Source organism: Pelodiscus sinensis, chromosome 27 (genome assembly GCF_052426305.1).
Source record: "Pelodiscus sinensis isolate ZL-2025 chromosome 27, ASM5242630v1, whole genome shotgun sequence".
Classification (NCBI taxonomy): Eukaryota; Metazoa; Chordata; order Testudines; family Trionychidae; genus Pelodiscus; species Pelodiscus sinensis.
Genome location: NC_143078.1, coordinates 7,586,796 through 7,600,321, shown reverse-complemented (window position 1 = coordinate 7,600,321; position 13,526 = coordinate 7,586,796). Strand labels below are relative to the sequence as shown.

General features: G+C 54.9%; 1 protein-coding gene across 2 annotated transcripts in view; it reads left to right on the top strand.

Annotated features, from left to right (window-relative positions):
* CDK18 (cyclin dependent kinase 18) overlaps positions 1–13,526 on the top strand; it is a 116,666-nt gene that overhangs the window by 79,072 nt on the left and 24,068 nt on the right. For both annotated transcript variants that reach the window (XM_075910460.2, XM_075910461.2), the window contains 2 exons: positions 12,525–12,670; positions 12,866–12,991. In XM_075910460.2, coding sequence (XP_075766575.2) covers positions 12,525–12,670; positions 12,866–12,991 — 272 coding nt within the window. The remainder of the gene's footprint in view (positions 1–12,524; positions 12,671–12,865; positions 12,992–13,526) is intronic.

Genomic DNA, 13,526 nt, shown 5'->3' with positions numbered 1-13,526 from the left:
TGGCTCAGGCTCTCAGCAAACTCAGCCATGCATCTTTCACTCAGGTCGCATTTACGCTTCTCTCTGCAACCACGACAGGTAGACATGTAGGCTGCATCTACACTGGTATGATTTTGTGCAAATACTTTTAACGGAAAAGTTTTTCCATTAAAAGTATTTGCGCAAGAGAGCATCTACACTGGCACGGATGCTTTTGCGCAAAAGCACATCTTTTGTGCAAAAACACGTGCCAATGTAGACGCTCTCTTGCGCAAGAAAGCTCCGATGGCCATTTTAGCCTGTCTACGCTGGCCTCTTGCACAAGAATACTTGCACAAGAGGGCTTATCCCTGAGCGGGAGCGTCAAGTATTTGCACAAGAAGCACTGATTTCGTACATTAAAACGTCAGTGTTCTGGCGCAAATACTCGCGGCCATTGTAGACAGGTGGCAAGATTTTGCGCAAAAGAATCTTGCCAATGTAGACACAGCCATACTTTTTAAATTAAAAAAAACCCAGGCTGAGAAACCTTAATGCAATCACCCGGCTCCGCTCTCTGCTGCCTAATCGACGTTAAGAAGAGACCCAGCAGCCTGCTTTGGAGATGGCTGCCTTTCCTCCTCCTACCCCTCGGCAGTCTGCCACTGCTAACAGATCACATCCCTCCACTCATGACAGGCTGCCGGCACCTGCGCCCCTTCTCCGTAAGCACCCGGGCCTCGATGCTCAGAAGCAGTAGCGGTGCCTGTCTGCTCCCCCACACACACACACCCTGTCAAGCTGATGGGGCTATAATTAGAAACGAGCCCTTAATTACAGGCATGGAAGCTGCCGGGATGAAACGGCACGAGGCTAACGAAGGACTGGGTGCTGACAGCTGCAGCTGTCTGCTCCTTCCTCAGGGGGACGTCAGCCCTGGGCTTTCTGGTCCTTGGCTCGTTATCGGTGTGCACCAAACCCAGGCACTGTCATGTAACAAGGCAGCTTCCCCGTTCTCCCATTTTAATGAGTCCTCAACGGTCTCTGGGTCCCCTCCCCTTCATTTTTCAAACCAAGGTCTGCTGCAACTCCCTTGTTCTGCCGACCCCGTCTCACCTCTCCCCAGGAGACCGGAGTGGAATAGAAACCGGAGCAGAGCTGACTAGGTCACCCTCTCCCTTTCTCGGGTCCTGAGTCTGTCACCTTGCTGAGGATCCGGGAATCAGGCCCAGGGATGTGGCTGTGCTAGAGGTGTAAAAATTTTAAGGAAAATACTAACCGTGTAAGCGATTAAAATTCAGTCAGTTTCGTGGTTAAACGTTCCACGGGCTGGGGGCTGCTAGTGCCGCTGGCCCCACAGGCTCCATGGGGAGGCCTGGAGTTTAACTGGTAAGGTTAACCGATAAGTGTATCGATTAACTCGGGTGGGCAACTCACAGGCTGGCACCAAAGCCCGCGCCCCCAGAATGGGTGGGGCCTGGGGCAGAAGGGGTGGGGCTGGGGCAGAAGAGGCGGGGCTGGGGATTAGCCTCCCCTCAGAGTTGTCTGGGGCCGGAGGCTTTGAAGTAAAAACACAGCAAAGGGCTTGTGGCTCCTGTCCCTACCAATACCGAGATGCCTGGCAGCCTCCTGGGGTTTGCTGCAGCTGTTTACAAGGCTCACAGCTCCGGCCTCCTGGGGTAGCATCACAGCCAGGAGCCATGAACCATTGAAATAGGATTCTGCTGCCTGAGCCACTGCCTGGAAATTCGGTGGCACAGGCAGCAGGCTATAAAGAGAAAGTGGCCAGACGCTGTCCGCGGGCCAGATCGAAGTATTAGGCTGGACGGATCCCCGGTCTGTGCACCCTGTGTAGCAGGAGGACCTAGTACCAGGCCCAGGGATCTGTTTCAGGAGTCCCTTGTACCAGGGTGTGTCTCTGTCCTTCCCCCGTTGGAAGCAGCAGAACTCCAGGCTACGGTTTGCTTCCCAGATTACACGGTACATTCCTTGCCCTGCAGCCTGTGCTCTTCCCATGCGCTACGAGCCCGGCGTGGTGCCCGTTTCTCCTGTCCCCGCTTCTGGCAGGATCCATCCCCTTCCTTCCCTCACTCCCATGTAGCCCATCCCTGCCCACCCTGCATCCCTTGATTAAGTTTCTCACAGATTGTAAACAAGCCTGCGAAGTCACCTCTGCGCTGCCCTTAATCTCCTTCCCCTGAAAGCTGCGGCTGTTATTTATTCAGAGCCCTGACAGCCGCATTTGTCAGACGCGGTCTCTTCCGCCCGGCGCGGATGGCATTTTGTAAACCCCCTTGCCGCTGGGAGGTCCCTGCCCACAGCCTCGCACCGTCTGGCATTGGCAGGAGCAGGCTGGGCAGAGGAATGTTGTGTACAGATGCACCAATGCGGACTTGATCCGCAGTCCACTGACGGCCTTATTCCACAGATTTCAGCAGGCTCCGGTTGAGGGGGAAGGAGCCTGGTTCTTGCAGGGGTTACACCAGGGAAGGGATTGGTGTGCCTTTTTCTGGAAGGGAATTAAGCTGGGTTTGCTCGTCTAAGCGTAGGCTGGGAAGTGTGTGGGCGCTAATAGAGCCAGCTGCGTGCAGCTGCACTGTTGGCACGTGTCTCGGGCTGGTCCCGTTTTACAAACCTGGATGCTCTACGCCAGGGCTTTCCAAGCTATGAATCATGACCCAGTACTGAGTTGCAGAATGTCGGGCACTGGGTCTCGTTGCTGCAGGAGGATCTGGTGAGCAACGAGGGTGCTTAGGCAGCTGCAGACTGCAGACTGTGCCCTAGAAGCGGCCGGCACCAGGCCCGACTCCTAGGTGGCAGGGGAAAGAGCACCCAGGGCTCCATGCACTGCCCCTGCCCTGAGCACTAGCTCTGCACTCCCATTGGCTGGGAACCTGCTGCTGGCTGCTTCTGGGGGCAGCATGGTCTGTGGTGCCTGGGGAGGCAGGATGCTGCCTTAGCCCCCCCGCTGCACCCCTGACCGGGAGCCGCTCAAGGTAAGCCCCTCCTATGCTAGCATGACCCTCCACCCCAAACCCGTTACCCCGTCCTACCGCCCAAAGCTCCCACTCTCAGCCCCACCCCGGAGCCCACGCTCCAGTCAAATGATGTTGGGTCGGGGGCATCAACAATTTTCTTTGACTGGGTCATGAGAAAAAAAAGTTTGAAACCCCCCTGCTCTACCCCAGCTCTACAGATGGAGACGTGGTGTGGCACAGAACAGAGCAGAGACTTGCTTACAGTCATGCAGTGAGTCAGTGGCAAAGCTGGGACCAGAACCCTAAAGCTGAGTCTTGTGCTTCAGCCCTTCTTCCAAGCTCTCCCTGTGCAGCCCTGACACACACATTACAGGCCGTGTCCTTCCGCTACTGTTGCACATGGCACAGTTTACATATTCCTGCTGCCCGTGTTTCTGAACAAGCCTCCGGTGCAATCGCTGCTCATTCTGCATGGCGGGGCCAAAAACAAGGCGTCTTAGCACCTCCTCAGGTGAACGCGTGCCCAAGAATAACACAGGCAGGGAATCCAATGTCATTGCTAATCATGGCAGGGATCCGAAAGTCATTTTCCTTCCATGCAGAAGGAAACTGCATGGGGAAACTATTTAAGTGTTGTCCCCCGCCTGCCGAGGCCAGGTTATAGGAACGGAGAGGCTCAGAGGCAGAGACAGAATGATGGCAGGAGGAAGCGGGGGCAATAACTTGCAGAGGTGAGGGAACAATTTTTGGGGTGGGGGTGTTGAGCTGTACAACCCCCCCTACTGTCCATACGTCTCATTGCCCCTTAGACCTGGGGCCAGCAGTGGGGCAGGACCCTGCATGTGGGGCTTGGCGGCGGGGCTGCCTGGAACGGTTCTCAGGCTTAGATGTCCTTGGCCCCACCCCTTCTGCCCAAGGCCTCTGCTCTTTCTTGGAGTGTGGAGCCAGCCCCCCTTCCCACCTCGCCCAGGGCCCTGGCGAGGCTGCCAGTTCCCCTGGGTATGTGATAGGAAATGAACTCAGACAGCTCCTGCAGCAGCATAGCTGGATTTCAGCTCCACCTGCACTAGGGGACTGCTTTCCCATTCTCCTGCCCCTTATCCAGCCAGCGGTACCAGTGCAAAGTGAGGATAACAGGCTACTGGGCTTCACCCCACAGTGCACTCTTTTGGCACAAGTGTAAATGGAAACACAAGGGCTGTGTCTACATTGGCATGATTTTGCGCAAAAGCACCCACTTTTGTGCCAAAACATGCTGCCTGTCTACAGTGGCGGGGAGTTCTTGCCTAAGAACACTGACGTTCTAACGTGTGAAATCAGGGCTTCTTGCGCAAGAACTATGATGCTCCCGCTCAGGAATAAGCCCTCATGCGCAACTGTTCTTGCGCAAGAGGCCAGTGTAGACAGGCAACATGAATTTCTTGCGCAAGAGAGCCCGATGGCTAAAATGGCCATCGGAGCTTTCTTGTGCAAGAGAGCGTCTACACTGGCACGGCTGCTTTTGCGCAAAAGCACATGCCAGTGTAGACACTCTCTTGCACAAATACTTTAACGCAAAAACTCTTGCGTTAAAAGTATTTGCACAAAATCTTGCCAATGTAGACGTGGCCAAGGTACAAAGCAGGACAGCATCAGGCCCAGAGTTTTACAGGCCACCTGGGATAAGTCTCAGTCGTGGTTAGCACAGCGCAACTACCCCATAGCGCAAAGGCTTGTCACTCTGGTTGCAAATCCAGAGTCACTCCTGGTTTGAAGAGGCATCAATCAGTAAGAACCTGGCTCTAGCTTTGTCTGGCCTTCCAAGGAGCAATGCACAAAGGGAGGAAGGAGATTGCATGATCCCAGATCTGAATGGGGCTCAGCCTTGCAGGTTTAATGGAGATTTAAGGGGAGAGTTCACACTTAGAGAAGTAATTAAAAGTTGTAACTCAAGCAAGCAGTAGAGGCTTTTGGCCCCTTTCCCTGGGAGATCAAAGCTTGTTTTGGCAGAGGCAGTGTTTAAATGTATTTATAAAAGGGGAGAGAGAGACTTGTCGAAGGCAGCTGCAGAGTCTGCCGTCTCGCTTTAATTTGCTTTGATATCCCAGGCAGCTTCATTATTCTCCGGATGTTGGGGCCAGCTTTAATCCACATGAAAAGCAGAGCAGAATCAAACAGACCCTGGCGTGCGTTCAGCCAGAGCCTGACGTCATCTCCAGCAAACACCCAGGCAAGGTGGCGAACACACAAATGCCCCGCAGGCAAATGCTGTCCCTACTGGGGCATCCCCTTTCCCTGTGACTGCCGTTCTCCTCCGTGTTGCACATGCACCTGCGGACGGCATGTCAGGGAGTGGCTGCAGGCATGCGACCCGCTTTGTTAAGCACAAGGGCATTCCGCTCATTTGTGGAGAGAGGCAGATTCCGTCCTTCCTTGTGGGCAGATTCAGGACTTCATACTTGGCTCAGTCCATGGCAGATGCCTTGCTGATGTCTGTGTGAGGTTTGCACAGGGAGAGCAGAGGGAGGGTTGCAGCATTTATGAAGGAAATGCATTTTATAGAGTGCCTTTGCTGTTGCATGCAGCTCCAGACTGTGAGAAAATCCGCTCCTTTTTAGACCACTGCTCTTGCAGTCTGCTCTCGTCCTTCCACATCCTCTCTTCTCTTCCTCTCCCCATTTCTAGGCCTTGGGCTACAGTAGGGATTTATTTTGAAATAGCCCCCCTTATTTCGAAATAGTAAGCGGAGCATCCACACAGCCAAGCCCTATATTTAGAAATAAGGGGCTGGTTATTTTGAAATCTATGCTCCTGCTTTCCTCAGGGAATAACGCTGATTTTGAAATTATTTTGAAATAGTGGCCGTGTGGAAATAATGACTCCCCAGAGTCATTTAAACTGATTACTCTCCAGCGCTTCCTGGGGCTCTAAGTCTAGGTAGCGCATCCACAATAACAGAGCCTGCCTCAGAATAATTTCGAGGCTCCCCTGTAGTGGGGACACGGCTATTTCGATGTTGTTATTTTGGGAGTTATTTCGAATGTAGTTATTTTGAAATAGTTTCCTAGTGTAGACATGCCCTCTGAGCCTTCTCTGCTCTTCCTTTCCCATGTCCTCCTTCTCTGTTGCCGTTCACACCTTCCCACCACCACCACCACCTTCCTCATTCCTTCTGCTTGGAGGGCCAGTTAGAGAATCGTTCCTGTTGACATTGCTGTGAGCTTCAGTCTTGCTGCTCCCTTGTGAAATAAGTGTGGAGCTGGGCAGTTCACGTGCCTGAGAGTTGTTGTATTAGGCCTCCTGAAGAGTCAGGCAGACTTCCACACCTCATGGCAGGTTCTAATCCGGAATCTTTCCCCTAGAAACATTGGGTATCCTTATTACCCTAGTGGTAATGTCAGGGGACCACATTTGCCCCTGGCCATCCTTTGGGTTGTTGGTTTGCATCTCATCCAGCAGGTGGGCTAGTCAAGCTACCCCCTGTGGTCCCCAGCTCTGTTCAGTGTCCTGCAAAAGCAGCTCTCTGACTGATACCCAGCCGTGAGCCCTCTGCAGCTGCCCAAGTAGATTGAAATCAGGGCCGTGAAATCCAGGCAGAGGGTTGTTTCTGTGCAGCTCTCGGCTAATGGCAGCGGCATTTCAGCAGGAGTTTGGCTGAGGGGTGTGGCCGGAGCAGCTGAGCCGCCTGTAGTTTTGGTCAGGAACTCCCCTGCTGACATTTAGCCTTCTGTTAGAGTTATTGTGAATGGGGAGGGGGTACATCCCCCTGTTGCTTCAGCAGTTATTGGATTTAATACAGAGGGTCCAGAAGTAGGGCACCAGATCTGAAGGCCCCCTATTCCTTCAGACTTTGGCTGGGGTCAGAATCTAAACCTGGGTCTGGAGCCTAAACTTCTCAGGATCTTGGATCTGGGATGGTGCTTTGGCCCATTCTAGGGCTAGGAGCAAACCCCATGTTCAGATCTGGGGTGGGGTTTAGGTGGCGCCTTTGGGTTTGGGTCCAGCTCTGTTTCTGTGAGCTATGGATTGACAGATGTGAAGGCCAGTTCTGATCATCAAGCCCCAGGGAGGCCCACGAGACAGGTTGGTGACCGTTGCCCACGTGCAGGGTTGTAAGATTCCACTGGGTTCCATCCATGTTGTTTTTTTCCTACTGGTGTTACTCGCATGACAGGTGTGTAACGCACATGCAGGGAGGTGCATGCTTTTTACACACAACATTGACTGTGAGAGCCGTGCGCTCCCTCTGCAGCCAATCAAAGCGCTGCTATGGTTCTATCGCAACCCCCGCAAATTCAAGCTACACAAGCATAGTGAGCAGAACAGCCGGACCCCAGGAGGCTGTCTTGGTTACAACAGTTGTGTGGTCCACTGAGATGGAGGAGGCCATTCATGTGGCCCGCTCACTAGCCTCGGTTGCCCATCACTGGTCTAATCCGACCTCTTGCATAGCACAGGCCAGGGAATTTCATCAGGTAGTTCCGTTGTATAGACCAGTCGCATTGTGTGGTGCAAGTAGGGCAGTTCTTTTAGCAAGGCATTCAGTTTTGTATAGACTCCAAGCGATGGGAAATGTACCCTTGGCAAAGAGCACTCCGTGGCAGGTGCCGCTTCCCCGCCATGCAGTACAACAGGGAGCCAGACAACCCAGCCTCCTGACACTGCAGTAGCATCCTTGCTGCAGACCTGTTCCATCTGCATTACAAAATGCTTGCTGAGCAAAGGCTTCCCAATGACCTCTGTCGACAAGACTCTCTTCCTGCAAAGGGCACTCAGCCCGGAGGAGCTCGCTGCCTTCTGCCTGCCGAGACCCAGCGATCAGGTCCGTGGAACACCAGCCCCTGCAGAAACATTGGTGATTCGGTTCTACGTGGCACCCTGCTAGCGGGCCTCTGAAGTGACATGCAGCCCCCGGCAGCAGAGGCAGCAGCAAAACATTAGGGCATCTTTGTATGGCAGGACCCTTTCCAGAAACTCCTAGTCCCTCAGGCTGACAGCCAGCCCACACAGAGGGACCTTGTGGCTAATGCACCATGGCAGTTCATGAGACGTCTCCCTGACTCATGCTGCAAACAGGCAGGGGAGCTGCCTGGGAAGGGATCAATTTGCCCATTGTCCTAACGCTGTGATGTTAGGGGCCGTGCCCCTTGATCCCTCCCCCCACAACCCTTGAGCCTATTCCAGAGTGGTGCAGCTGTGCCTGGGCCCAGGGAAATGTTTCCAAGGAGGTCGATGGATGGATCTATTGAATTGGTTTTATGCTGCTGCCCATCACTGGTATCTGGGCGCCTGCCAGGTGCAATCAGGAGCAATAGTGAAGTCCCTGAATCTCTGGGCTCTCTCTCTCTCTTTTCAAGGTAGAAACGCTGCTTGGGGCCAGAGGGACTATTCTTGTGTTTGGGAGTGGAGGGAGTTGGTAGGGTTTGGGAACAGACCAGGCTGTCCCTATTGCAAGGGTCACTTACGGCAGAAAAGCTTTCTCAAAGAGGAAGGCGTTGCAGCGGTCCCTAAAGATGGTCAGGCTCTGGGTTCACTTGTTGTCTGGAAGATTGTTCCCAACCAGATCCCCTCAATAAACAAGGAGAGCACAAGCTTCATGTTGGGTGTTGAGAGTTGCCTAGTCCCAGAGGAGCATCCCAGTGGTTCATTGATGGAAACTTGGTCTTTGGTGTCACTGGAGGCTGGATCCATTAATGACTTTAGAAATGAGACCCAAGGCCATAAACTGGCATGGGCAGGTGACCAGGAGCCAGTGGAGGGGCCTGAGCTCAGAACGGATGTGCGCCTGTTGGCCTGAACTGGGGAGAAGTTGGGCAGCTGCTTTCTGTGTATCACACGAAGCTTCAGACATGGCCAGTTGCCATGACCTAGCTGGGAGGTGACACATGCGTGGATCCCCGTGGCCAGATGCCCGCCCGGGAGGAAATGATGAAGGTTTTCGTGAAATGGGGGTGAAAGCAGGCCAGTTTGGACACTGACGCTACCTGCTTGTGATGCTACCTAGACAACCAAGCTTAGAGTCCCATCAATCCGATGAAGGGTGTAACAAGGAGGAGGGGGAAAAATTATTCCCCTTGGCCTCTGAGGATAGGACAAGAAGCAATGGGCTTAAATTGCAGCAAGGGAGGTTTAGGTTGAACAATAGGAAAAGCTTCCTCATTGTCAGGGTGGTTAAACACTGGAATAAGTTGCCTAGGCAGGATGTGGAATCTCCATCACTGGAGAGATTTAAGAGCAGGTTGGACAGACACCTGTCAGGGATGGTCTAGATCCGTGGTCCCCAACACGGTGCCCGCAGGTGCCATGGCGCCCGCAGAGGCATTTGTGTGCGCCCGCCAAGTGCTCAGGGCTGTCCTGGCCCCGGGCACGTGGCGCACGTTGAGCACCGGCCCCGGGCACATGGCGCACGTTGAGCACCGGCCCCGGGAGCGCGGCGCTTGGCTGGGGGAGCGCCGGCCCTGGGTGCGTGGCGCTTGGCTGGGGGAGCGCTGGCCCTGGGTGCGTGGCGCTTGGCTGGGGGAGCGCCGGCCCTGGGTGCGTGGCACTTGGCTGGGGGAGCGCTGGCCCTGGGTGCGTGGCGCTTGGCTGGGGGAGCGCCGGCCCTGGGCGCGTGGCGCTTGGCTGGGGGAGCGCCGGCCCCAGGCGCATGGCGCTTGGCTGGGGGAGCGCTGGCCCCGGGCGCACAGCACTTGGAGGGGGCGCCGGGCGCACGGCGCTTGCGGGGGAGGGGGAAGCGCCGGTCCCAGGCGTGCGGCGCTTGGAGGGGGCACCGGCCCCAAGCACGTGGCTATGGGGGGCTATGGGGGGGCCCTGCCCCCCGCCCCCGGGCACGCAGCTAGGGGGGGGCCGCCCCCAGGCGCCCAGCGGGCGAACGGCCACGCCCCCTGGCGCCCGGCGGGCGAACGGCCACGCCCCTTGGCGCCCAGCAACCTCAAATGGTTGGGGACCACTGGTCTAGATGGTGCTTGGTCCTGCCCTGAGGGCAGCAGATTGGACTCGATGACCTCTCAAGGTCCCTTCCTGTTCTAGTGTGCTATGTTGCTTTGAATGGGGGCTGTGCGCCTTCAAGGGAAGGCAGAGAAGCAGAGTTAGCAAGGATTCCTGCAGGACCCCTGCTGGCTTTCAGAAAGGAGAAGCAGCTGCACATCACCGCTCTCTGAATTCTGATGTGGCAGAAGTGTAGGTAAGAACCCACTGTTCCTTGCTGTGTCACATAGACAGGTTTGCAGTATCTTGTGTTCCCATCAGAGGCTGCAGTGTGCGCAGTGGGGATCTTAACTCCGTGCTCCCTGCTCAGGAGAGATTCAGATACTGCCCAGCTGATTAGCAAAGCGCCCACAGCTAGGGTTTGTTTCTACTGATGGTGCACGACTACACTTGCCTGGGTGCACATAGAAAAAATTATTCCACACATGGATGGAAAAGGTTAGAGGAAACGCTGGTCCCTGATAACAAGAAGGTTGTCTTCGAGGACCATCAGAACTGCCTTTCTGCCATGCCCTTGTCCTTGGTGGGGCAACATCGAAGTTCCTGGCTGACGTGGCATGCTGCTGGAGTTTGGGGGTTAGTGCTTGCTCAGGAGCAGGAGGTGGGAGATGGCTCAGTAACTGGAGAGATCTTCAGGGTCATGCCCTGGGTTCTTGAGGATTGGGCCGACTGTGGCATTTCTTACGGGGTTTGGCAGGTGGGTGGCTTTGCCTTTTTCAATTAGTAGTAGGCAGGAGTTGTTCATCACTGGCTTCCACCGGTCAGGAGGGGCCTGGGACCTTTTCACAGGCTGTGGCCTTAGTGTTTTCCTAGGCTGAAAGAAATGGACCCGTGCATTGCCAGAGAGCCTGGGCTGGGCTACTGCTGAAGGAACTGGCTCAGAAAGGAAGCCAGGTTTGGGACGTGGGCATTTAGGCCTGAACAGCCATGTCCCCACGTCTGGTGCTTTAGTTCCTCTCCATCGGCTAATGTGCCAGACTCGCTTGCAGCTCTTCCTTGCGAAATGTGACAGTCTCTGTTACGAGGGGGCTGGCGTGTGCACTCACGCGAGTGAGAAGTTGCTATTGTTAACTGTACGGCAGTAGCACATAGAGACCCAAACTCAGGCTCATTGTGCCCAGGGCTGTACATACATGTAGTGAGAGACAACCCCTGCCCCAAAGACAGTACACTCCAAATTGACAATGTGTAGCGGGGAGGCAGAGGCCCAGGGAGGGAATGGTCACACAGCAGATTAGGGGCAGAATAGGGCAGTATCTGTCAGTCTCCATCACCGCATCTGCAGATTTTTCTTGCCCTCTCTTCCTCCCTCTCCTTCTGTATCTCTCTGAATGGCTTGTGTGACAGGCTGGCTGTGTTGTGTCCACGCAGTGCAGGGGCCCAAAGACTGGCGTGTCTGCTGAAAGTCGTTTTTAAGGGAGTCAAATTTCTTCCACTAATCCTCACAGGCGGGTTTTGCCTCCTCTTTAAATAGCCAAACTTCATTCAGGACAGTCTGATTAGCAGGTGTCTTGTTTTGAATGGTTCTCCAGGAAATAATGCCCCTGCAAATTTGTAGAGTCCCTCCTGCAGGGGTTCGGGTGACCTGTGTTGAACTCGTTAAATGTTTTACCGAGCCACAGTCTGAGTCCCTGCGCTCCCGAGCTTCCTAGCAACCAGCTGTTAATTACAGACCGAGGAGGAATGAAGTGCAAGACTAAAACTGGAGTCCTGAGAGAGCTTTGTGGCTTATTTTGTTCTGATTTCCTGCTCCTTTCGTGGCCCCTGGGACTTGATGATGCTTCCTGCTTGTAATCCCCAGAGAAGGGTTATTATGCAGAATCTCTTCACCATCCAGAGGGCTGTTGTGTGTTAGGATCCTTTCTCAGACCCACGTAATCTGCTTGCGCCTTCCCCTGGAGTCTGATGGTTTCATTCTGCAACTAAGGGCATTTTGTCGGCTCCCCTTCAATCCCAAAGGCCCTTTGCTCAGCATCCTTCAGGTTCCCTGGAGTGAATAGTGATGACGACGCCACTGAGCGGCAGCTACTCAGCACCAGAGAAGGAGAGCGCCTGGGCTGGGGTGAGGAATAGGTCTCATTGAAGCAGGTGCAGGGTGATGAGCAGAGTTGTCTGTGCGTAAAGTGATGATCTGGGATTTGGGAAACCACAGCTCTGTTCCCGGCTCTGCCAGTGGCCTGCTATAGGACCTTGGGCCTCAGTGTTCCTCATCTGTACAAGGGGGGTAAATCACTAGCAATTAGTATGGGAAGGCTATCACGGCCTACCCCTGAGACCCACACTCTGTGGGGCATGGCGCAGTCTTACTGGGGACCCAAGGCACCACCTCACTCATACCAGCAGAGTTGCTATAGAGTAGACAGTAGAAACCCTTAGCATTTCTATTCATGTTGCAGCCGTGATGTTCCCTGGGGGCGTAGCACTGTTGGCCCAGTATTTTGGAAGGTAAATCCTGAGGTGAAGAGACTTGCCCAAGGCCACAGAGGGGGTCGGTGTCAGGGCAGGCATCAGTGCCCAGGATCCCCTCACTCCCCTCCCTGCGCTCAGACTTACCAGTGGCATGTGACTGTCCCGTGCATGGATTAATAGTGCTGTCCACTGCGTCTCTGCTTCCTCTCTCAGACCTGGCCCAAGAGCACCTACAGCTGAGCCACCTGGGCAGGGGTTTCCGGGCAGAGCCAGCCTCCATTTCCCCCACAGAGGTGGAAGACCAGTCCCCGACAGCTGTGCGCTACCGAAGGAGCAGCCAGCGCCGCTTCTCCATGGAGGCAAGTACTGGGCAGGGTGGGGAGGAGGTGCACGGAGGAGGTGGGAGGCAGCCGTCCGGGCTGAGGGGTGAGGATCACGGGGAGTATGTCAGTAGAGGTGAGTGGCTGTCAGGCACTGCCCCCTGAATGCCTGTTTCAGGTTCTCAGCGGTGTCGGGTGCCTGAGACACTAACTCTGCCATGGCCCTGTCTGCAGGACGTCAGCAAGCGGCTCTCCCTGCCTGTGGACATCCGCCTGCCCCCGGAGTTCCTGCAGAAGCTGCAGATGGACAATCCGGACTTCCCCAAGACCTGCAGCAGGATGTCCCGACGAGCTTCCCTCGTGAGTCCCCCAGCTCAGGGTTCCTGGAGGAATCGCGTCAGGCCCACCGTCCCGTGCACATAGGCCACAGCTCGCAGCCACATGTGTAAATTCCCGTGCACTCGCGGGTGCAGATTCCCACGCGTGTGCCCATCCGCCCACATTTCCATACCTGCACATGCAAATCTCAGTCTACCCAGCTGTACACTCTGATGCACATAAATCCCTGTGGCTTCACTCTCCCAGGTGTGTAAACCCTGACACGCGTGCATGCCTCCACTTGTGTAAGTCCTCTCCATGCATCTGCGCGTGCCAGTTCCCTGTCCATGTGCACACTGCTATGAACGCAAATCCGCTCCTGCACGCATGCCTACACCTGCCCCTCACAGTCTTACACCCGCACACCCTGGTTTGATCCTTCAGAGGGGTTGGGACTGAAAGCCACTTGACATTTAGCAAACGCCTGCCGCCGCTCCTCATCAACATGCAAACGCCGATCAATAATGCATTTGTTTTCATGCTCATTTCGGAGTTTCTTTATAGCACAAGGGCGACA